This window comes from Vicugna pacos, chromosome 7, assembly GCF_048564905.1.
Source record: "Vicugna pacos chromosome 7, VicPac4, whole genome shotgun sequence".
In the NCBI taxonomy this organism is placed as follows: Eukaryota; Metazoa; Chordata; class Mammalia; order Artiodactyla; family Camelidae; genus Vicugna; species Vicugna pacos.
Genome location: NC_132993.1, coordinates 25,530,681 through 25,557,120, shown reverse-complemented (window position 1 = coordinate 25,557,120; position 26,440 = coordinate 25,530,681). Strand labels below are relative to the sequence as shown.

The 26,440-nt window shown below is 39.9% G+C and overlaps 1 protein-coding gene across 8 annotated transcripts in view; it reads right to left on the bottom strand.

Annotated features, from left to right (window-relative positions):
* Nucleotides 1-26,440, bottom strand: part of CADPS2 (calcium dependent secretion activator 2) — a 447,742-nt gene that overhangs the window by 29,672 nt on the left and 391,630 nt on the right. For 5 of the 8 annotated variants that reach the window (XM_072964582.1, XM_072964580.1, XM_006202239.4 and 2 more), the window contains 6 exons: nucleotides 22,851-23,006; nucleotides 21,142-21,289; nucleotides 20,414-20,428; nucleotides 14,829-14,903; nucleotides 7,624-7,707; nucleotides 7,490-7,522 (listed from right to left, as the gene is read on the bottom strand). In XM_072964582.1, coding sequence (XP_072820683.1) covers nucleotides 7,490-7,522; nucleotides 7,624-7,707; nucleotides 14,829-14,903; nucleotides 20,414-20,428; nucleotides 21,142-21,289; nucleotides 22,851-23,006 — 511 coding nt within the window. The remainder of the gene's footprint in view (nucleotides 1-7,489; nucleotides 7,523-7,623; nucleotides 7,708-14,828; nucleotides 14,904-20,413; nucleotides 20,429-21,141; nucleotides 21,290-22,850; nucleotides 23,007-26,440) is intronic. The other 3 variants (XM_015237597.3, XM_015237600.3, XM_072964581.1) reach the window with 2 other exon arrangements.

Here is a 26,440-nt window from a genome sequence, read left to right as displayed (position 1 = left end):
ATCCACATTCTTTTGAAAACATCTCTCAGACTTGGAGCTTGTCACATGTATGTTTTAAGTATGTGTTTCATTCACTCTCACATTCTAAGGGAGAAGGTCCCATTACTCCAGAGTTCTTGTCCTGGTTAAGGGTCTTCTACCTGCTCACAGGCAGTAAAAGCAGACTCCTCCCACATGCTGTGAGAGTGTCTTACGTCCGAACCTGCTATCATCGATGCTCCTGTAACTTATGTAGCCATATTGTTTTCATCCTTAAAGTTCACCAGAATGCGTCACACTATTTCTTCTAAGTACTGACATATTTAATGTATTAGTATGTTCAAATACTTTTGTTGAATTACTAGGGAAAACCTTACAAGGTTAAAAGGAATACTGAATAATAGTTTAAGATATTAGCCTGAAATACTCAAGGAAAAGAGGCAGGTTGATTTTCACCTGAGAATTATGGGCTAATTGTCATCTTACTATGGTTTTCCCATGTGAGACCATGAACACCTACTATCTCTCCTGCTACTTCTGATCTATTAAAATTGTAACAGCTCAGAGTTTATTGAGGAATAGCTGCTGATACAGGAGTATCAGACAAAGAAAGTGCTAATATGTGTACACACACTAGCTTTAGATCATCATTTTCATGAGTCATGATTATATGACAATGAAGTTAGTAAATCTCCCGGTTCATAACACTGTTCAGTAACCTTTCCGTCATCTACCTACAGTTGCTATGATGTCAACTACAGAACCTACACTGAAGGCTTGAAGAAGTGAAATTAAAATGCCGTGGGTATTATTTTATGTAGCTTTTACAATTTAGGTCGACTGAGATTGAGTTACTCAGTTCTAATTTGTAATCGCTCAGATTTTGGCTTCGAGGAGACCTGAGGATGCTAGGATGTCAGAGTTCAGAGGCGGTCCATGGATTTACCTTCTATGAGAAGAACCAGACAGACAAAAAAACCAAAGGACTAAAGATGAGAGAAGCAAAGCACTGATTTAGGAAGGACAAAAGGCAACCTCCGCTGCTCCTACAAGGGGAGACTTTAATCGGGTGCTGGTGAGGATCTCTGCCTCTCCAGGTGAACATGTCCCCGTGGGCAGGTGCTCCATTCCCCGTGTTCTGCCTGGCTCTTATTCTGACGTAAAGCACTGAGTATTCAGGTGGCCTCATTAAGTAATAAACAATACCGGAACAAAGGAAGGACGGAAAACAGCACCGTCCCTGGCTGGCTGGCCGTACCCTTAAAAGTCACCATTGATAGACGCAATGTACTCACTATTCTAAAACACGAGGAAAATAAATGAAGAGCAATCTAATATTTTTCACCCCGTGGAAAACAAATCATGTTTCTTTTGGAAAATGGTCATGTTCTGAAGCAGGGGGTGGAAACTGCAGAGGAACGCATGGGGGCAGGAAACATCATTCCGGGGAGAAGCAATAACAATCCCATTTATTTCAATAGTGCTTTACACTTACAAAGCACTTCCACGTTAATGTGCTCACTGAATCCTCCCAAGAACCTCGAGAAGGAGACAGCACAGGGATGACACCTGTATCCTCAGGGCACAGGTGGGAACATGGAAGCCCGTGAGTCAGACTGCCAGTAGTGGGCAAAGGTGGGACTTGAACGGAGATCCTGGACTCCACACTGAGCCTGTACAGTACAGAACCGGATGTAAGCCACATTTTAGGGGAGCTGGAAGACTAGAGATCTTTGGCAAGTGTCACAATAAGGAGAGAACATTTGAGAGAATTATTAATGAAGACAAGAGAAAGATACGCCATCTGCATCTTGCCAGGACAGACAACTGGAGTCAGGCACCAGCACCAAACAGCCAGTCAGTGGGGAGCTGCCTGGTTCTTAGTCACAGTGACCCTCCTCATGTCCTCCAGCTCTCCAGCTGTGTCATCGCACTGTCCAGCAGAGATCACATGCAACGTGTGTTGTCATGTTAACAAGCTAGTTTTCAACAGGCACTGGACCCATATACACCCACCCCAAAATGGCCAATTACTTCTATGACCTATAGAACAAAATCCCACCAGAAGAGCTGCAAAGGGCTTTAAAATGTCCTTTTAAATATTAAATGCCATTTGGCAGTGTTTCCTACATAATGCAGAAATCCTCAGTACCACATCTGGCAAAACAGTGCCGTAACTACGACTATAGTGTATTATCCTTGTGAACAACTTTAATTTTTTAAAAAGTTTTTTTTTTCTTACACTGATTTTAGTTCTGCCTCTCGCTAGATTTTAGTCACTGTCCCTAGTCCTATCCACTTGATAAATACAGACTGATGCTTCTTCTTCTAAGTGGGAACTCCGTATATCAAACAGGACTCTCTTGTCTCAGGTTTTTCCTCCCTCAAGGGTAACATCCGATTTCCCTTTGTTTCTTCCTAAGCCATTATTTCTAGATTCCCTTAACTACGCTGGCTGCTGTCTACAACAGCAAGGAAAGTAAAAAGTATACGTTATTTTTAAAAGACTATAGATGGACTCACCCACCATAACACAGATGGGAACAAGATAGTACCGAGAAGAATGATTAGTTTTAGAATCTGGACACTCGATTTATTATAATCAATAATAATGTATGATGACAATGAAAATTTATTGATTACTAATTTCAACCCAGGAATCCTGAAAAATGCTTACTTTTACAGTGCTTATATTTACAAGAAGCCTAGAAGTGGTATAATTCTATGTCCATTGTATAGATAAAGTAATTGGTGTCCACACAGGTATATGCATATGTTCAAACTCATCAAACTGTATGCATTAAATACGTGCAGTTTTTAATAGATCAATTACACCTCAACAAAGCTGTTAAAAAAAAAAAGAAACTGGTGCCCAAGGTCATGCAAATATTAAATGAAGTGAGGGAGCAAGTGTTTAAATACGGGCAAGCTGGCTCCTGACTTTGAGTTTGTCACTTCTCTGTTGTGCTGCCTCCACATGTCCGTACTACCTTGCAGTTTTGTTTTGTTTGTTTGTTTTTAGCAGTTACCTTACATTACAATTCACATGATTTTTCACACTTTTAGCACACATTGCTCTGAGCTCCATCTTCCCTACCTTATAGGGAAGCAATATTTTTTGCGGGAGATCAGCTTTAATATACTGCTTTAACTCAACTGAATGTTTGGCTTTGGGTTAGTGTTCCCATCTGTAAAGCTAATGTGAACATTTTCATGCTGGTCCTATATCTAATATACCAACATTCCCTCTCTCAGGTCAAAGTTCCCTTCATCTAAGTTACTCCTGAACAGGTGAACAGACTCACCACCTCCAGGTCTTGCTTTTCTCATATGCCTAAGGTTTTTGCCACCATACACATTCCAAGGGTCTATAATGCGGCCATGAACTGTGTAACTGCAACAGGAACTCCTCTCCAGAGTAGGGTTGTTTACCCAAGAAAAAAGGCATAAAAGGAATTAAAACTTGGATATTAAGTCCTAGTCGAGTGCCCTTAATTTTTTTTTAAATTTTAGAATAATTTTAGATTTACAGGAAAATTGTGAAGATAGCATAGACAGTTCAGGTTTACTCCCCACCGAGTTTCCCCTAATTATTAACATCTTACATTAGTATGATATATCTGGTACAATTAATGAACAAATACTGATACAAAGCCTATACTTTATTCATATTTTTTTAGTTTTTACCTAATACCCTTTTTATGTTCTATGATCCCATCCAGAAGATCACATTACATGCATTTAGTCATTGTCTCCTTAGCCGCCTCCTGCCAATTTCTAGGACTTTCCTTGTTTCTTGACAGTTCTGAGTACTGGTCAGATATTCTACTGGGATGTGTCTGATGTATTTTTCATGATTAGACTGGAATTACAAGTTTCTGGAAAAAAGACCACATAGTATTTATCAAGAGTAAATGCTATCAATATAATTTATCACTGGTGATGTTGACCTCAATTAACCGGCCGAGGTATTTATTTGTCAGCTTTCTCCCTGATAAATCAAATCTCCCGACCCTCCTTTTCACACTGTGCTCTTTGGAAGGCGGTCACTATGCACAGCATTAAGGCACGGGGAGTTATACCATCTCCTTGGAAGTAAAGCATCTACATTAATTGTTTGGAATTCTGCTTGGGAGAATTCTCTTTCCCCCTGCTTATTTATTCAGTCACTTAGTTACGCCAGTATGGGCTTACTTATGTCAGGTATTTTACACCTTGGTTAGAAAATACCTAACTACCTGATTTATTTGGTTGCTCAAGTTACTGTAGCTCAGGCCCCTGGGAGCTCCTTTGGTTACCTCCTTGGTCCCTTTAACATACCCCCTACCATTGTGGGTTTTTCTTTTAAAACACTTCCTCACCTTCTAACACATATATCTGAGATGCTCCAGGCTCATCTTGTGTTTCCTGCCCCAGTCCCAGTATCAGCCATTCTTCCAAGGAATCCTGATTCATTTTGTTGGCGATCAGAGACTAAGATCTGGGTACCAAGTGTGCTTATTGCTACTGGAGTGTCATTGCTTCCAGGCTCTTCCAGCTAACCAAGGAAATATATGTGTATATACTAACCCATGCATACACATATATCTAATATCTGACAGTATTTCTGTATGCAACCAGCTCAATCTATATTAAGCTAAAGACAAGTTCACATTGATGTCTCCAGCTCCAGTTCACTGCCACATGGATCATTCTGGTCTCCTCCTCTTGTTTGTCTACAATGTCTCACTCCGTGAGAAACCTGGCTCCCACCAATCACCACCCTTTGCTTAATTGTTCAACTCCATTATAAATGTATAGTGGTTTCTGATAAGAAAAGACACGATGCTTGATCTTAGCCAAAAGGCTGAGAAGCGATATACAGTGGTTTCTGAATTGTTAACCCATGAGGAAAGACTTTATCAACCAGAGTACAGTGCTTACGTACAGTTCCTTTTTTCCTTACTTTTACAGACTCCACTCATTTCAAAAGTTACTCAGATCAGCACTTTTTCTCTCATCTTTTTCAGTGACATTATTCCACACATTTGTAATAAATAGTTAGATTGTTTTATCATAGTCTCCTTTCCATCCTGGGATCCCATAATACCCTAATTGATTTTTAAAAAATTTTTCATACTTTCTGGTTCAAATTTTGTGTGATAAAGTTAGGTTTTGACAAATGCATAATGTCCTACATCTACCAGTACAGTCTCGCTGCTCCTTGGCTTCACCTATTGAAGCCTCCCTGACCCTGAACTTACGGCAATCATTAATCTGTTTGTAATCTTTATAGTTTTGCCTTTAGTGGAATATTAGGAGAGGGGGCTTCTGCACTGAGAGGGAGTATGCATGAACCTCTTTCTGTATCCTTCAACTCTGACGTGCTATGGGGTCTGACAGATCTAGCACAGAGTCAAATTAAGAACTTCAAAAGTTCTAAGAACAGAAATAATTAGGGTGTCCCATTCCATTTGTAATTCAAAATTAAAATAAAAAACTGTATTATAAGATGTGTGTTAAGAATTGCAATGACTGAAGCATTATGCTGTATATCAGAAATTAACATACTGTAAACTGACTATACTTCAATAAAAAAAATACATATGCATATCCAAAAAAAAAAAAGAATTCCAATGAGGTTCATGTGTTCCTATGATTACTTGCCTTTTCCTTTTCCAGACAGCAAATATAAACTCTTCCCCTTAATTCTCCCTTTCTCTCTTTCGTGCTGCTCCTTTGCAGGACAACACATGTGAGTCTCTCTGCTGCTTACCCAGTACTGATTTTCTGATTCTAGGCACAAGACAAGGAGTGTGCCAAGACGGGTTTTTTATTTTTCACTATACAAAATGCTCTTAATGCAATTTTCTCACTCCTTATATTTTGATCATAATACTATGTAATGAACATAGATCTCCCACCATCTTTTTAAACAGCTGCATCGTATTCCATTGTGTGATGATACCATAATGTATTTAATGAATATCCTATTTTGAATGTTAATAGGGTTTTCTAATTTTTCTTATTCTACTAATGCTGAAATGAGCCTCTTTGGACCTGTATCTTTAGACACTTGTCCTGTTAGTGCTCTAAGCTTAAATTCTGGAAATTGCCTTATTTTTTTAACACCATTATTGTGGTATGATTCCTGTACAGTGAACTACACATATTTCAGATGTACAATTTGATGAATTTTGATAGACATAGACGCCAATGAAACCATCACCACAATCAAGATAGCTAACATTTCCATCACTCTGCCAGAGGTACAAATTTCAAATCCCCAATTTATCCCTTCCCACCCCCTTTACCACCTGGTAACCATAAGTCTATTCTCTATGTCTGTGAATCTGTTTCTGTTTTGTAGGTAAGTTCATTTGTGTCCTTTTTCCCCCTTTTTTTAGATTAATCCACATATAAGCAATATCATACGGTATTTTTCTTTCTCTTTCCGGCTTACTTCACTTAGAATGACAATCTCTTGGGAACCATTTGTAAAGGGAAAAGCTCAGCAACAACCTGCTCCAAAGAAACCCAAGGCAAAGGCAGGAAAGGCCACAATCTTTTCATTTAAAATGTCCGTTTATAAGAACTGTAGCAGCCATAACTCTGGGGACAGTATTGTCTGTAGTATAAAATTCAGTTGTGCTTTTAAAAAATAAGAGCCACCTGCAACTGATCCGCACAGACTGCCAGCACCCAAACCGCTAATGTTCACGACGACAACGTAGAGATGGAGATGCTACTCAAGCACGGCCTTAATCAAACATAAGATGACTTATACTCCATCTAGTTTTACATTTTAAGTTTTTTTTTTTCCCATTGAGCTCTAATTCTCTGAAAACTGATGCACATGCCACGATATATGATTAAACAGAGCACCTTAAGCTTTGATCATATCCGTGGGATGACAGAATTTAAGGCAGAAACTAATTTGTTATGATCACCAACTTGAAATTGCTGTGCTAACTTGCTGACTGTATTTATCATGTGAATTTTTTTCACTGTAGCTAAGTAAGTTTCATAATTTCCTCTCATGGTATCTGAACCTTTGAACAAATTTACAGGGTATGCATTACTTACCAAGAATTCTGTGAAAAAGAAAATATTAAAGTAAGTGAATATTGATTTATTTATAATGCTTTTGTATCTAGACACCTAGTTTTTTGATTTAACTGTTTCATCTTTATTGTTACTTTAAGTCCTGTAAGAGCTTTCATGGAAAGGGAAGGAGAGTGAACTTTTTAAATAAATAGTGAGAGGCATTTTCTACTCCATCCTAGAGCTGCAACTGTTCCTGTGATGAGCTGATGTCCCTAAGAGTCCCCGAGTTACAACGGAAGACGTACACTGAAATAACCTTGTCGGGTCTTGTTATGAGGGCAAGTGCTTGCTGAAAAAAAATTAACTCCTCCCTGAGGGAATGACACTGGTTTAAAGATTCAAAATAAACCCATGGTGAACTGTAATTACTCTTTAAAGATAAGAATGATATATAGGCTTTAAAAAGCAAGTAAAAAATACTTACTGGAACATCAACATACTTTGCAGCTGCTTTCACCTTAAGTGGAAAAGAGACAATTATGAGAATTATTTTCTTAACGATTTGACAAGTCCTGTGATAGCAGTCAAAAGACAGCAGAGGAAAGCTCAGATACTCACAGTGAATGACAGAATGGATGAAAAGAAAGTGCCTTCATCGTATCTTGACAGCTTAGACAACACCCCTTCCAGCACTGAAACAAACTATAATACAGTTTATAGTCAGTATTTAGGATATTACAGTGTACACAAACAAATAATAGGGCCAACAATTCCTAGGCCAGTTTCTCCCATGACACAAAAATCCGAAACGTTTAAACTGACAGCTGAGGGGCTGACTTGTCACGTTTACTCTCTCACTTTGAAGATGAGCTCTTAGATCCTTTTGCATTGCTGGAAACAAGATGCACATTTTTTGAGATAAAAAAATAATGTGTAACAGGAGCATGCGAGGTAATTTAAACCATTAGTAAATCACTTTACATTCCTGAGACTGTTTCTTAAAATAATTTTCAACTCTAATACAGATTATTTTTAAGTCCTCATCACAAGAAAAAAAATTGTAACTCTGTATGGGGACCGATGATGTTAACTAGCCTTCTTGTGGTGAACATTCTGCAATATATACACATATCCAATCATTATGTTGTACACCTGAAACAAACATAACGTTACATGTCAATTATACCTCAATAAAAAATTACAGAGATGTTTAGAAGCAACGATGGTCAAACTTAGTCAAATTCCTGGCTATCATTTTATCACGTGACCATTTCCCAACCTTTTCTACCTACAGAAGAGGCTGAATGAAAAAGAACAGATAATGAAAGGGACTCTTGTCACATTGAAATGAGTCTGATCCCTTAGCTAACAAGTGTGTACCGAGCAGTTCTCATGGGGACACGTGAGGCTCATCCCTGCTTTCGGAAGCTTCCAAAGTAGCTGGGAGCTCAAGCAGATACACACACTGCAGGGTACAATGGCAAGGGCACCAGACTGAGAATATATATCCTGATTCTGTCAATGACTGACCACAGCGTGGGCGCAGGCCAATCACTGCACCAACATGTTCCTCCATCAGTGAAATAGTGTGTCTGTGTTGGGGGAGGGGGGTGGGTATAGAATTAAGATTAGTCTCAAAAGCTTTACATTTCTGACATTTCATAATTCTATGAAATGAAAATCCAGACAGGTACACTGTCATGTAGTTTAAAATGTGGGGAATTTTACTTCATTGAGTGGAAACACTAAGATCCGGCAGGAAGATAAATAAAGAGATATTAATAAGGATTACTGCCCCACATCTTTCCTCTTTAGAACTAAAATAATATGCACTATTGACAAATTATACGTTCCCAAAGGGAAAATACTGACAAGGTTTTTTAAATACGAAAAGGGAAATTAATGACGGCTGGTTTTTGTTCACATAGCAGCTTCTTCAACAAAGTGATAATAGTTCTAGGGACACAGCTTATTGGTCTCTGGTGACCAGAGAGCTCGCTGAGAGTGCACAGGAGATAATCTTCTCTCTATGGCTGGTCAATTACTGCAAAATGGTTTATGCAAAAGAAACAAAAACTTCCCTGTAGGTTTCTCCATCACATCACTCGCGACATGATGTAAGTACACAGAAACAAATTCATGCAAACGGCTGACTAGAATTTTATTTTTAAAGAATGACAATTATGAATGGTTGGTTAGTCATCCGAGGGGATACAAACAGCAAAAAAACACAAAACTGCAAATTGCTCATGACTAAAAACCAAGTTTGCATTTTTCTCCTGCCCATTAAGATTTCTTACCAATCACAGTTGGCTAAATCAACCTGATGTGGTTGGTGAAGACCCAGAAGACCAATACTCCAGGGCTATGTCAGACCAGGGGAAGGGAATTCCAGACTTAATGGCCCTCTGTGGAAAAAGCCTTGTCTCGTGTAACTCAAACCTTGAGAGCCAGTGCGTGCTGGGTGATCTCATTCGCTATGAGGAGAGTGATGATTGCTGTGGTTACCAGACAACCTGAACCATAGAAGACTCTAGCACAGCACCTGGTTCTTGGTGCCTTCACGTGAGTATCTGTCTACACAGGTGAGTGATGCTGAGGGACAAGGTAAGGTAGAGGCAGGACCCCCTCCATGGATGAGTTTAGAGGATCGGAGCTCCAGTTGTAGCTCTGCCACTCTTGACTATGAGACAACAGTTTGGACATTCAGCTCCTCCAGCCTTAGTGTACTCATCAGTGAGACAGGGAGGATGACATGGCCCTGCCCATAACAAGGATGGAAGATGACACGGCCTTGCCCATAACAAGGATGGTGTGAAGATCAGGCAAGATGATTTAGGTGAAGGGACTGTGTAAATGGCAACACAGGAAGAAATGCAAAGAATGAATATTATTGGTATGATTCGCTAAATCACCAGCGCTTATATAGGTAAACCTACATATATTAAGTCACGAGTTAATGCGGGTAGCCTTGGGATTGTTCAGCAACAAGGGTAATAATGAGTTCGGTTACCAGCGAATGGGTCTAACTCAATTAAACGGTATCTGTGGAGGAAGGACAGAGCTGACACTGCAAGTCAGAAGACCCATGGTGAATCCCATCTGTTTCAAGGTCACTGGCTGGCAGTAGGGGAGGGAGGCTTTGGACACAGGTGGTCTGGCTCCAAAGCCCATGTTCTTTACCATCCTGCTACAGAGTTGTACGCATTAAATGAGATGACATAAGTAATGTGCCTGGCAAATAATAAGTGCTCAATAAATGCTATTTTGTTAAAATTATTATCATGGAGCACCTAATTTGGGAAGTACAAAAAATATGAGCCTTAGACCCTTCCCTCCAAGAACACAGAAACTAGTAGGAGAGACAGACATCTATACAGCTGGTCATCAGACGAGGCAGAAAGTGTTGAGGGACAACGTGTAACTGAAACTGGAGGAGGGAAGAGTGACTGTGACTGGAGGATAGTGGGTAGGCGTCATGGGCAAGGCGGCACAGGGGCAGAGCCGCAGGATGTCAGTAACAGGGTGGATGAAATGACACTTGGGGAAGCCTACAGGCAGATGAAGTTAGGAAAGACGTTTCCCCACTGTGACATCAGGCAGTCTGTCTGGCTTGTCTTCTCTTTAGAGGACAAAGCAATACTGGGTCATGTCCCACTAAGCCCAATGTGTGGACACACTGTTACAGCGTTCTTTGCCTCCATTTTAACAATAGTGCAGAGTCTCCCTGTGGGCTCCTCCCTACCCCAAACGGTCCCTGTGGATACACGATACAGTAGGGACTCCAAGTGCTTACATGGCAGTGAACAGCGACTGCGCCTCAGGGATTGATTGACCAGATGAGCCAGATGGCTCCTCCAGGAAGGTTTGCTTTGGAAGATTTTTGTCAAGGCACACGAGGTGAAAGAACTACCTTAAAAACCAAACTCTCTTAGCCTCAGGATTGACTAATAATGATACGGTTTGGTTCCATCTGGCTTTTAACTGCACAAAACATTCCAAAGAGATGCAGTTAAACGCTGGGTTTAGCTGCTTCCTGTGACCTTTCTCCGTGCAGCTCAGGGAGTATATAAATACTTACGGGCTTGCCTTGTGCTCTCTGTGCTCCTGAGGGTGTCGGGTTGGAATGAAACCCTATCATCTCTTTGTTTCCCTGCTCTTCACTGTGGATGTCATTTACTGGGATTGTTTGAATAATATTTAGCACCTAAAGTCTGCCTGGGTCATTATCAACTTTGCCTCGTCATGCACACTCTCAGGGAAATTAAAGATGAAAGCATATTGAAATGACTGGAAGAATGAAACATGAAGTATGCCACAAGGCATGCCCGTTCCCATTTCTTGTTGGATTTTAACAAGGGTTTAAGATTCACTCTCCTACACGTATGGAAAGGAGAACCACAAATTCTAAGATGTCACAGGGAGAATACCAGCTACAGACTGGCGGGTTCAAAACACTCAGGGCTCGCTGCTCCCCCTGTGAAATTTCACGAAGTAAACAAGGACTATCTGCATCATTTACACTGCACGTTATTCAATCTGCCACAGAAAGAAGATTCATCTATAAATGAGATTAATTATGAAAAACTAGGTTATTTGGTGGGGGGAGGTTAATAAGGCTGGAGATATCTATTAGCGGATGTTTTATTTTTGTTTGGTGCAGTAAGGACTAACTAGTGTTGTTAAAAATCTGCATGGAACCAGAATAGCACAAACTGGAAAACAGGTTTCCTTCCCTGAACTGGAATTAATGTTAATGTTACAATACAATAAAATACAATCCTCTTTTCTCCTGCTATGAATCCACTTCCTCTTTGAACCTTTGTTTCCAATTGACTCTCAAAAGGTCCTTACAGATCATCTGCATCCATACAGAGGATGGACAGTATCTGAAAGCAGGGATTTATACAACATGCCTTGTTCTGTGAAGTATCTCAGACAATTTCCAAAACAGCAGACCTAGCCCAGATGTTGGTGGATTCTCCGTGCTTCTCTCATTGTTCCTTTCTCCCTTGCCCCCACGAAGAGACTAAACTACCTTAATTTGTATTTTAATGGCTCCTAATGGGGTGTGTTATTCCTTTTAAGCACACGCTTGGACTTGAACAGTTGGCTTCTGAATACATTGCCTTGATCCAAAGAAGTAAATTTAATCTAGTTTATGCCATCAGATTGAGTTGAGAGGAGATATTTTAATTATATCATCTAAATGGGTCAGATCTGTCCTCTGTCCCTCTTAAGAGAAATTCAGGAGAAAACATTCTAGGTTATCAAAAGAATATGTGTGTGTATGTATATGTCTCAACTTATACACCTATATGTACTTAATGGAAAAGTATACACTCTTTCCTGAACCCCTTTTTGCAATAATTGAGGACTGAGGAAGTTGAATCTACTGCTATACCCTTTAAATCACACACAGAATTTCCCGAGCCCTGGTTACTGCAGTGCATCGTGAAAATGATCATTTTCTCATTCTTTGTTCTGTTGACCATTTCCCCCCAACCAATTCATTCTTACAGGCCTCCCTGACCCTCCACCAGTTTATCTTCAGCATCCTCATGTTACACATAAGGAACGCCACTCTCATCCACCTGATTCACAGCTGCCCCCCACCTGATGACCTGCCCAAGCTGGTCCCACAGTGTGTATGCCTGTGGGCAACACATATCGAAGGAAGGACACAAAGCCTGGACACACAAAGGGGACCCGAGAAGATGGGGCAGTGAAGCTCCCATGCCCTCCCTCTCTGGTCTTGCTGAGTTCTGTGTGGTGTTGTGGAAAGGTGACAGACTTAGGGCCACAGGGTCAAGTCCTGGCCCCTCCGCCACCCACCGTAGGACCTTGGTCCTCTGATTCCTCATCTGTGAACAAGGAGACTGGCCTCTGGGTGGGCCAGGCCTGCCTTAGGAGATGGGGCCACACAGGTGGGCTCTGGGCCCCCTTCCCCTCCTCAATCAGAACAGCTTTGCTTGGATCAGTGTTGCATCTGGGATGCTCCCTAAGATACAGACATTACACACATCTCATAAACATTATAAAAATATAAAGAAATGCATCTTACAAAAATTGTAAAGATGTTTGAAAAGCCCCTGCTAGACGACCTCAGGGTTCTCTTCCAACTCTGGCGTGTGTGTGCTGCGGGACTTTAGAGCCTGGGGAGGAAGCCTCCACACAGAAAAGTATATACGGACCTTCGCTTTAGACTGAGAAAAGGCTGTAAATATTTTTCTTATCCAACACTCGTGCTTTGTTGATGAAGAAACAGCCATGCAAGGAGACCCACTTGGTAACATGAAGAAATGGGAGGAGAGTCCAGCCCTCCTGACTCTCCCCCAGTTTGTCTGATTTAATTAATTCTAATATAAGGTGGTAATAAATATAGCATTTCTTGCATCTTTTACTTGGCAAGATTTAATGTTCCTGCCATCATTTTCTTTCTTCATAAAAATTATGTAAGTCCTTTTCTAATTAGATAACTTTTTTTTTTGCTTCCTTTAAGGTGGTTTTCATTTCTTCGAATTTCATGTTTTACTTCTTCCACGGGGTTCCTATGTAAACATGTGTGCCCGAGGAGAGCAGCTACTCCCAGAATCATTTCCGATGGCTGAAATCTTATAATCGCATTGATATTTTGATCCCATATCCCTCCTCTGAACTCCAGACCCAAACAGCTAAATATCTGAATGTCTCCGTGGTATCTCCTCCCTCCAGAATCTCAGAGGCAGCTCAATCTCAGTGTGTCCAATACTGACGCTGTGGTCTTTCCCTCCAAATCTATTCCTCTTCCAGGGCACCATGCATCACAGAAAGGCATCAACATCCATCCCACGCTGCCAGCCATAAACCTAAGAATAATCCTTAATGTTTCCCTTCTCTCCCCCTTACTAATCCGTTGTCTTAGTCTGCTCAGGCTGCTAAAACAGAATGCCATAGACTGGGAAGCTTATAAACAATAAACATTATTTCTCACTGTACAGAGGCTGAGACGTCCACAGTCAAGGTGCTGGTAGACTCGATGACTGGTGAGGACCCACCTTCTGGTTCACAGATGATGTCTTTGGACTGTGTTTTCACATGACAGAAGGGGCTAGGGAGCTCTGTGGGGTGTTTTTCATGAGCGCTCCAACCTCATAACCTCATTATTTCTCAAAGGCCCCACCTCCTAACACATAAGTTCCAACATACGAATTTCGGGGGGACACATTCAGTCTATGTAAATGCCACCCACGGCATTCTGTTCCACCTTGGTGGGATTGTAAGTCATCTAATCATTCAATGGAACACTCACTTATGCTTAATCCCTATTTACACAATTAGGGGCCACAGCTTTCGTCAAAGATATCTGAAACATCAAATAGGAAATTGTGGGAGACCTCTAGGAGTGGAGAACCTCAGATACCACCCTGCTAGCCTTCTCTGTCTGCCTGTGAGATCAGTTCTAGAGTCCCAGTGGGGTCACCACAACACATGGGCTAAATTCATGGACTGACGACCACTCAACCCATCCCTGGAGGTGAGACAAACAGTAAGAGAATAGGACCATGAAACAATAAGGTATTATTGGCAGACTTACTTTTAAAGGGACAACAATCGCAAGAGAAGCCAAAATTAATTACATACAAACCCCCAAAAGTTACCGACCAAGAGTGTTCATAATTTGCACATAAGCTTTTTTAAAATGTGAACTTTTCTTGCATCTGTTTTTAAAGCCACTATTCTCAGTTAGGTATTTAGAAACATAAGACAGATATTTCTAAACAGTCTCAGTTGAAAATTATTTTTAAAATTTGATTTAAAAAGGTGAATAAAGAATATCTTACCTTTGAAACTAGCAGTGAAATGATTTCTTTTACAGTGTTGTCGATCAAATCATCTATTTTTGAATGGTACTGCTGCTAGATATTAAGAGACAATGATGCATTAGTTGATGTGGACACAAAACTTTGGTCGTAAGTCATAAACGTTCTAAAGCTACTAGTTATGACATATCAGATTTACATAAAATGACCATTTTGCACATCAGAAGAACAAAATCTTGAAAATGATCCACCCAATCAGCACTTTTTACACTGCGGTTTGAAAATTTTCCCATGTGCACTGTTGAGTTAAGCAGCTAATGGGGGTTATTATACAGATGAATTGAGTTCTTATCCTTATTCAGGCGGAGGAAAGTGAAGGATACTTTTTGTCTTCTCTCTGTAATTAAGGTGGCCGTGTATTTTTCTAAAGGGTTGGTTTCGCTGGAGTAGCAAAGACTAGAAAAAGATTTAATTAATACAGCATTTCATGTCTGACAACTCTCATTCATAAGTTATTTTAAATGTGCTCTAGAAATAAAATGAGCTCCCAACTGTTCACTCTGAAAGGACCTTTTTGTTAGCGTGGGGAGCTGCAGTTTATACAATTCTTACAATATGCTCAAGCAAGGGCAAAATTAAAATTTCATCAACAAAGGTGATAGATGGTAACAAATTAATAGGCCATAAAAGGTATAATGAAACAGCACTCACTCCCCAGAATTTGATTACTGCTTCCTCGTGAAAAAGATGCCTTTTAGTAAATACCAAAAAAAGAGATGTATTTAAAATAAACCTGAAAGACTCTTTTTTTCTCTTTCTTTAGAGAATGGTAGAGAGTTCCATTCTTAAATTGGCAGGAGCTTCGGCTTCGACAGCATGTGAAGGCACATTCATTTGAACAGTAATTCTTCCTTTAGAAGCATTTATCTGACGGCCGATTGTCCCCAATAGCCACTTCACAGAAAATGTGACTTGTAAAGACTAACCCTATCTTGATGGTTCAAGGCTTCTTGGAACAGCTAACATAATGCATAGAGTAAAAGTACTCAGGTCAGTATAAACATTAGGCCAACTCAACAGCTGCTGGCTGAATGGTTTCCAAAGATGTAAGTTTTTGAAAGCTATTTTTCCTTCTGAAAACATGTCTCAAAGTTTCCACACAGAATGAAACATCAACTTGGGTCTGCTTTGGAACATGCAGAAATGAGTCCCCTCATAGGCTCTGACAGCTACAAGACATCATCTACCTGCATAAAGAATGAATAAAGGAAGCATAATTTTGGAGCACGTGAATTATTTTCTCACTCGGCTTGTGAGCGCACGTGTGTGTGTGTGTGGATGTGTGCACACGTATATGAAAGTGGAATTTCTAGGCATGTATTTCTCCCAGTGAGGTGAAGTACTTGGTGTCTGTCTCATCTAAAGCTTTACTGATCCCCAAACTTGTGCTCCCCAAAGACAAACGGAACAGAAATCTGGATGGTGGATTTCTACTGTTGGCACTTTTCGCTTTTAGAACAGCTTGAAGAGAAGAAAAGGGGGAGAAATGTTAAAAAGCAAGATAGAAGAGAAAGAGCCTGAACAACCTGGCTGGTAGTTGAGATGGCCAGGAAGTACCCCCCCCCACCGCCCACCCCCACAGGTGCAAAAACATCACAACATCACTTACCCCCCCTGCCCCGCCCCCAAAGCTGTTCCACTGACTGGGCAGTGGAGGAGATTATGCAAATGAGCTCTGCCCAGCTCTCCCCCGTGCACTTTTCCCGTCCCTCTCTCTCCTAACTTGCGTCTGTGCAGCAGGAGATGAAACAGCAGACTGCTGCTCCTCTTTGGGGTAGAATAGGAAAGGGATACAGGAGGTGGAAGTCAAGCTTCTCCCATCCCTCTTATGTGGAAAATGCTGCAGGACATTCGGGGATTGAGGTGCCCGAACTTCCAAATGGTTCCTTCTTCTTAAATATGCCTGATTCTTAGGATTTATTTCTCTTTGCCATAAATCCCACTTTTTAACTCAAAAATAATGAAATATCATCAGAAGGATATCGGATATAAAATAGTGGAGCTTCTACGTTATACTTTTGGGTTGGACCAATTTCAACAATTTATAAAATCAAGAGATGAGTCACTGCAGAGGTCACTTACATCCTTTTCATTGGAAAGCAGGGAACGCCTCAGACCTTAGTCAAATTCTCCTATAACACACCCCTTTAGATTGCTGTTTTCTTTCATATCTGATCTAGCCAAGAGCAGAGACAGAGGGAAGGAGAGAGGGAGAGGGAGAGGTTAAAAAGGGAGAAAAGCATGTATCTTACATGTGCTACCCAGGAGACAAACCCAAATAGCATAAGGGTTGTTAGATTTTTCAATATGAGATTTTGCTTCTGTAAATGTATCTGATTAGCTCTGACTTACACCAATATAAAATCTGAAAACTGTTGGGAACTTTCAGAGTCCACTCAAGCCGCACAGTTGGCAGAGGTGGGCTCAGAGCACAGTGGGTGAGAACGGGGAGGTGGCCTCAGAATTCATATTTTACATGTACATGCCATAAAGAGAATAACCCAGAAATGCCACATATAGATAATAGAAAAATAGCCAGTAAAAGTTATTCATCAGGGGATCCAGGTAACTTCCAAAGATAAATACACACATACACAAAGAAATCAAAAGAGACAAGAACAAAATTTATCCGGACACATTTACAGTTCCTATGAGAAAACTGATAGGTTTTTCATTTAGATTGATGGGCGAAATGTTTTGATAAAAATCTGCAAAGTTTTTGTCTGAAACAAGAAAAGCTTGTGAAATTCCTATTAGAATATTTCAAGTTGGATCAATGAGCCTACATGTCAGGGCTCTGGTACTTTCCAGACCATTCTTAGACTAACTTTCCCCACATCTGCCCTCAAACGTCAACTGTGGATGTCTTGCTTCTCCAGTAGATGACTCTCAACTTGGATTACAACAACGCTTGAGGAATTCTTACCTCATGGAGCCCAGGGAATTCAGATCAGGCACAGGTTTGAAATCCTGGCCCCCCTACACTCGGGTAAACATCCTCATTTTACCTGACTGTTCTCATGTAAACACACAAGAAATGAAGACTAATCAAATACAAGGGCCATCCAGCTTTCTTAAAAGATTTTGGTTCTCCTGTTGGGGATGATTTTAAAGGTACTGGATCATTAGTTCTGGAGATGGAAGTCTTTTACTGCAAGTGAGAACAAATCCCACATAAGTAGCCACCTCCCCACACCACCCCGAGTTGCTCCACTAACATGCTTTCATCCTCAGTGAATGAATCATGAGATACAGTGGTTCTGAGAGCATACGACTGCCTAAGGCCCATGCAGTCATCTACTTCTCTGCAGGAATGGATCTGGGGGTTCCTAAACACTGGTGCTTTTCTGATCTCAGTAACTGTTCCCGAGGGACTGGTCTGAGACTGCTGTTTCATTACACATAGCTATCACCAGAGTAGATCATTCACTCACTAATCATGCCATTAAATGTGGTTCTGGGCTGTGGCCCAGAGTGTCTGCATCTTCATGTACCATGTGAAAAATTTAGGAGCCCAGAAGGGGCTGTGCTGGGGGGAAGCAGATGAGAAGGTTTTATCCCAGCAATGATGACATAACAAATTTACTAGAGACTGTGGAGCGGTGATTCTCTTAAATTTAGAAAAAATATCTGCTAGGTTTCCCTATGTAGTATACATTTTTATAAGGTTCCAAATTGTATAATAATATACTTTTTCAACTTCCATGGTTACTTTGTATAAAGTGGGGTCCAACTGACTGGCTCACCTACATGTGTCACTAATTTGCAACAATTCCAAAACTCATCTCAAGCACGTACAGAGATGAAAAGCCTGCACAATTATGTGCATATATTTGCTGGAAATTAAAAGCAAAGTATAAAACACTTCTCTTGCATTGAAATTCTTGTTTACCACTTTTCAGGGTTGCTAATGGGTTTTACACCTGCACATTTTGAACACACATATTAATTGTGTGAAAGTTGTGGGGAACTAATTGTCTCTGGTGAGAAGGTACAGGTGCAGACATAATGAACGGTAGCAGATTACTCTTCAAAACCATCCACCTATTAATGTAAAGAATCATTTGACAATGCAACAATGTTTTGTCATTTGTGTGGGTGCCTGTTTTTCTTTCAGAATACCAAAGTGAGTTGTTTCTTACAGGGGAGGATTGTTAAAGCAGTGACAAAAAAAAAAAATCAGTCTGTTCATTCAACAAATATTTACTAAGTGCCTATTGTATACCAGGCACCACAGTGTGCGTAAAACTAAGAACAAATGGATCAATCCAGTATTAGTGGAAGAGGCGAGATGATTCTATAAATCTGACGAGAAAGGATGTGTGTATAAAAAGGCTAAGGCACTATTCTCAAGCAGACAATCAAAAGCTTACATCTTGCTCTTGAAAACCAAGGGAAGGTGGTTATGAGCCACTGATATCCAAGCCAGCTGCCCACCATTCAGCTAATTAGAGGTAATAGGTTGTAAGAGATCAGAGAATAATTACTAAACATTCTATAACATACCAGTTACTTAATGTATCTGTAAGATTGTATAAATACATCTTTTCCCCCTGAATTGCTCAAGGAATGCAATACGTACACACACACATAAATTATGGTCAAATAGCTAATGTCTATCTCTGGGTTCAAGAAGTATGAACTTCACAAACAGTGGGACTTCTCATCCTCTGTCACAGTTATCTAAGCCTCTCTGCTTGGATGAACATTCTTAGCCCAGTAAAGAGTTAGCACTGACTTTGACTCCCAGTTGTCAACTGTGTAAGAGTTGTAAGATTTAACATGTCTACAGAGCACAGAAACACTTGATTTATACAAAAAATTATTTATTTATTTAGTCTCGTCAATCCTGTAGGTATAAAGGGTTTTCAAATCACGTTCCTCTGAGGCTCTGGGTGATACGTTAAGACAACCTTGTGTTGGGGAGGGGACAGGCTCCCGACACAGGCCTGTCTATTCTCTGCCTCTGATAATGGTTACATCCCAGACCATGAGTAGAAAGAAAGGCTGTTATCCCAGATTCAGTGTCCCTCACTGAAATCTACAGTTGGGTTCCTCTGTATGAAGTGACCTTAAGAGTGGCCTCCTGGTCCTCAAATTTAGAGGTACTGTATACTCTATCTGTCATCCAAATCCCTCAATTCTAAATTCTTCCAGTATTAGTGAAAGTATATACTGCAGATACATGCATCTTAAAAATATTAATGATCACTCTGCTGCTAAGTTTATTTAGAATCTGAAGGAGGGTGAATTCATTTGGTTTTAAATAATTTCATCTGAAAAAATTTAAGAATAGTTTGTTGATTCTGCAGCTTAACAGGGAAGAAACTTTCCCCTTGACGTTACTTAAGGTATAAGTAATTACATGTGTTTTAATGTGTCTTTGGATATTGCTATGTAGCATTATACATATACCCAGAAACCAAAAACCTGAAAGTGAAATTAACTATATGATTTTAATTTGGAAAGATGAAAGTTAAAAAAAAATTTACAAAAGTAATAATTCAAATGAAAATGTGCTTTTACATACGAAAAATGAAACTTACCCATTGACTACCAAACTGGATCATGCCATGGGGAAAAAAAAGACGATGAAGAAGAACATAAGGGAAAAATAAAGAAATGATGAAAAAGTAATCACGATGGGAAAAGATGTTAACAAAACGTCAACTTAAACAGATAATCTAAGAAAAAGATATCCAATCACCACTCTCAACAAAAATGAATCAGGAGGTAAAATAAACTGTGTTTTTGAATACAGAACCAAACAAAACAGAAATCAAACTGAAACAATGGGATACTTACTGAAAAAAGCAAAGCCCAATTTTCAAGTATGTTTTTACTTGACCTTCAAAAATTGGAAAATTTGTTCGAATGAAATATTTCATGCACTGTTTTCTATGCCTTGTTTTTTAGATGCAAACTCTGGATACTCTAGATTTGTATAAACAAAGCAAGTAGCTTTCTAGCTTTCTCATTTGCTTGCGAAAAGCAAGGTTTATGTAAATAAACAACACCTAAGCTGTTAAAAGGTGTACCTGAAATTCAATGGCCACTTGTAAAATTTTAGGCAGTTTTCATAGAAAAAAGAAGAAACTGACAACAGCAAAGGATCAAGGGGCACTCCGTGATCATAATAAAGAAACTATCAAACACTTGTATCTGGGAACTTGGTCTCTTTAATCTAATCAGGTGAGAGACTTCTGGAAACAGCTTCCTCCTTTGCCTGGGCACCCCATGCTGCCCTTCCACAGGTGACATCCAATCCACTTACCTCCTGTCCTCCGTCCAGGGCACAGAGTTTGATGCTTTGCTTTTTGGCATCGACTAACACATTAAACATCGTACACACAGAAGCTGGGATGCGCAAGTCGGTGGTTTTGCTTGCCTTTTGCAGCTTGAGTTCGAACGCAGTTCTTGTTCTATTTATTAAAACATGAATTTGGAGTAAGAAGTTCTGACATATGTCCCACCTGTTTTGTAACAAGTGAAACCGACACTACAAGATGCTAATTTAAAACATGCAAATAAGGAGCGAGGCATGGCCTGGGAGCTGGGGGTTGAGACGGTCTTCTTTCCAGGTGTCTCGTATGAAAGCTCAGCCTGTGACATTTTATATTAAACACAGCTTCTACGGTCGCTTAGGCAGTAGATCTACCCAAATGAAGCTATTTGCTACATCCAGCGTATCACTTTTAATGGGAAAACGCCATCGTTTCACTTAACTGCCTGAATGAATATCCAAGTGGAAAAATCACTTGCTTCTCTGCAGCAAAGCAGAACAAACCCTCTGTGTGAGGGTTTACGAAATCAAATAAAGGACAAGTTTAAAAACCCCTAAAACACGATAATTAACGTGTGACAGAGAATGTGTAATTCTTTTATGTCACTCAGTTTCTCTTTCAAATACCTGAAGTGACATTTAGGTTTTGTAAGAAAACCTCACAGCAGGCAATTTGGAATTGCTTTTGCTAAAGTATTCAAAGAATACCCATAGGTTTGATACATCAGAATCACAGAGGACGACCAGGATTAAAAAAAAAAAAAATTAAGTATTTTAAAATTGTATTTTTTTGGGGGGGGGTGCTTATATTTATTTACTTATTGAATGGCGGGACTGGGGATTGAACCCAGGACCTCATGGATGCTAAGCACACACTCTACCACTGAGCCATGCCCTCCCCTCCTCCCAGGATATTTTTCTAACATTAAATAATATAATTCATGGCCTTGCCTTAGGAGGCCGTTAAACATTATTCTAAGGACAGGGTTTTTCTCGCTTTAAAGAACTCAGGATTATTCAATGGCTCCAGCCAGGGCTTGTTACTCCAGTATGCTGCCCACGCTGTTCCTGTACAGATCACGAGCAGGGGCAGTCGGGAAAACAATGCTAATCAGGGTGCAATGCTGATTTTGTAAAAAACTGTTAAAAAAAGAAAAAAAAGGAAAAAGCACATGCAGAAGACTCCAAAGCCTCATAACTTATTTCTGGTTAAGTTCTAAAGAATGTAAGTGGGAGCCTGGAGCTCATCGGACGTGGCTAGGGACTACCAGCAAACAGAACAACTGAGGGCAGTGGTCATCACGTGAGTTTGCCATGTCATTCCGCAGCACACGGACACAGCACACAACGCGTAAAGAACTCAACGGGCCTCTTCCGTACGTCTCAGGAAGTACTGCCTTGGGAATTTAAAGCACGGTATCCCCAGAGAGAGAACCAGACGCATAACAGAAAGGATTACTTCGCTGTGGGCGCTGCTGAGGACGGCAACGGTTAGGAGACCTGCAAAAACGTTATCAGGCCAATTTTATCAATTACATGGGTCCCCAGAATTTAGGTCAAAGGACCGAATGTCCTTAACATTTTGGAGAAAGTAGTACATATTGAATCCTTTCTGGTAACGACTATACAGCAGGTAGTTGGTGACACGTGTTATTTTGGATGCTGGCGTAGTAAGCAGAAACTTGAAAACGCACGTCTACCTTTTGACACAGGCCTCTATCATATCACTGGCCATTAGTTTAAGTCTTTGCTCTAAGTGGTGGGCAAATTCTTGTTCTGGCCAGTGGAGGTCAAAGACAAACATTTGCAGGGCATCGAGTTTCCAAAAAAGGTCTTCTGATGTCGCTGAGCCATTGCTAGAAGAAAAAGGAAAAATGAACAGCATGAACTCCCACTGTTAGCTCTGTGGATCACCAAATGCATTGTTTTTTTCTTTTCCGTATCAATTGCCATCAGTGAAGAAATACTACGTAAAATCTCTAGTGGTGAATATTTTCTTTGCTCAACCTTCTGACTTTTCCTTTCCATTTCGTAATGAATAAGGCAAGGCAAGGAGAACAAAATAGAAATCCAGTAGTCAGGTTTCATAAACAGGGGCAAAATGGATAATAATTCTTTACTGAGGAAAAAAAAGTCAAATTGTACACATAAGAACAGACATCTGAAATGTTCTTTACCAATCTCTAGGATAAAGATAAGATACATATGTCCTCCTAGAAGTTCAGAAAAGTATGTTTTATGCAGGAAAATCCACATGAAAACAATCAGTAGCTTCACTCAACTCACGCATCTGTGCTTCTGTCATCGTGATGGTTTCTGTCTGTCTACCGGTATGCAGCCTTCAGGGCCTTACATTTCTCCATTACAGGTAAAGGTGAAACAGGTACTGGGCACGAAAGGTGAAACAGGTGGGGTAGCGGAGAAAGTCTTACTTCTATTTTGAAACGCTTTGTGCCTTTTCTCACTCATAACTAAACCTAACCTAGTGCCAGGGATGGTCCAACAGAAAGATGACGTTCAGGGTGCTCTAAAGTTGGAGCAAGGTCATGGATTTCAGGTCCTCCCATCTACCTAACTGTGGAGCCAAGCCTTGCTATGCATTCACAACCACGGTAAGGTTACTCTAGGGGAACGTGTTTTTACACCATGTATGAAGGCAACCTGTGCCAGAGTATACACAATATTTAGGCAAAGGATAATAGCATTACTTTCTATTATGCAAGTATACAGCCTAATAGGAAAACGCATGTTTTCAAAGTAAAATATTCCTATGTTTAAACATAATTGAAACTTAATTATAAAAGAGAACGAAAGAAAAGAAAAAAACCAAAAACCGCTGTAGGATTCATTTCTGCTTACTTTCCAACAACCGTTTAACATACACTGACCGAAAACTTATACTTTAAGTTTGCAAAAGACCATTTTAAAAAGAAAATAACTTATCACAAAGGCATGGTAAAATGTTTATAAAATATAAAATTCTTTTATAAAACCATATTGTTGAGCAAAATATATTTTAATGAGCCAGCTTAAAAAACGATCACCTCCTGCTCTGGCTAATTAAAAGCTTCTCTGCACCTCCCCCGCCTCCCCGCCTTAGCATCTCGGCTCCCTCACCAGCCAGCCTGGCTTTCCTCCTCCCATTCTGCCAGTAATTCCTCATGACCTCCTTGTCTAGCTGAGACAGCCTCGGAGTTCAATTCTCAAGGGAATAGTCGCAGCAAAGCACTACCCACAGCACTTTCCTCACTTAACATCTCCTGACCTTAATATTCAGTGCCCCCAAAGCATTAAACAAAAAAAAGCCAGACAACCTCTCTGATACTGCTGCAAAAAAAGTTGGAAAAAACACTATATTTAATTCTCCTTTTTGCCATTTATATAATAAAAATAAGAGAAAAAAGATAAAGCGAATCCTCCTTTATATCTCTAGTGTACAATTTGATAGATGAGAGAAATGATGTTTTAAGAGTCATTGAGTATAACTGGCAAAGAAGCAAGTCTACTTCTTACAATTTTCTTCTTTACTTTTGAGAAATATAAGTAACAGCACAACCAAACAACAGCAACAAAAACCACCATTAAAACAAAATCTGAAACAGTAAAGGTAGAAGTCTATTAAAAACAGACTTTCTCATAATATGTGACAATGACATCTTTAAAGAGAACATGGGTGTATGTGTTTTCTGTTCTTTGATGTTACGGTAAAATTCTGAACGATACATGTGCTTAATTGGGAATGTAATTAAGATAACAAGTGTTTGTTATAATTAGATAGATAGATGGGAAAAATGTAAATAGGTTTTCTCTCAAGCTGGCAGGTATAACCTGCAATTTATTCAGAACTTTTTCATTTTAAAATTATTTCTAATCAGTGACCTATCCCTAAAAGTATTATTAACAGATTAAAGAATCCAAACGTGAATAATGGAGTCTGAGACAATTTACTAAAAATGCCAGCAGGAAACTTACCTTCTTGGCATTCACTTTTAGAGCTAAAAAACCCAGAATGAAGATTTTATATACAGGGAGAGATCTGGAGGGGCGCCTCCTACGGCGATTTATACATTAGCAGGTAGAGATGTATCTTCAAACTCATTGCTACTTTAGTAGTACTTGTCTTGACTTTATCAGTAATTGTATTTTTAACTCCTTAAACATGTGAAAGGGAATTTTTTTTTTTTGCCATTCGATGCTTTATAAGAAAAGCTAAAAATAAAAAAAACAACTAATTGCAATGACATCAGAACATTATGAGTAATTCCGGGCACCTTGACAAAGGGCCTAATGTTGATAATCTCGGCAGGAAAAGGTAATGGTGACTAACTTGTAAAAACGTATTTTTCATTTGTCCAGAATGATGAAAGTGGAAGCACTTTATTTACAAAATCACAATTTGTTCCAAAGACAGGACATTCCTGAGACCACAGGTCATTTTAAAAAAGTAGACCCCAATAATGAGATTCAGGGTTCACACATATTTCAAAGCTAATAAATAATAATGACAAAAAAACCCCTACTGAATTTCACATGGCAATGCCCACAATAGTGTCCCTCAGTGAAATCAAGGATGTTAAACAGACGGGAAATGAGGAAGAAGAGGAGTTAAATTATGAAACAGTATAAGGAAGTACAAGAAAAGTCACAGACTTAGCAAGACTTAGTCTACTTCTTAGAGGATTCTTGAGCACACACAGACACCACTCTACACACTTTGACAGCCTGAAGCATTTGCCTGTAAGAAGAAGATTCACATGTAACCTAAGAGCCTGGTAACTCCTATGAGTACAGTGATGATGTTTAATTTGGAGAAAAACTGTCCAACTATTTTGCAAGTTATCATTCTCTTTCTTGGTCTTTTCTTCTCCCTTTTCTTGACTGCATGCAGACTAGACTGGGACTAGGGCTGACACTTGGTGGGAGGACAGGGAGAAAGGATGCTGGACAAGCTCTTCATCAGCATGTTCTCTGGAAGTAAAATGGATTAACGAGAGGAGGGAGGGCTCAGGAGTCCAGCAAACCTGGCTTCCATCGTGTCTCTGTCATTTACTTACTGTGAGACATTGGCAAGTTTTGCCTTTTAACTTCTTTGTGACTTAGTTTCCTTAACTGTAAAATAGGAAAAATGACATTTACCTCACAGAGTTGTTATAAGGCGTAAGCGAGATAAAGAATTGGGCACTGTATACAACAAATGCTTAATAAATGGTAGCTCTTTTTCTTCTAATTATTATTCTTTCTAGCTGGCTTCAAATGAGACCTTGTGCAAAGTGTGGAGTATTAAACTGAG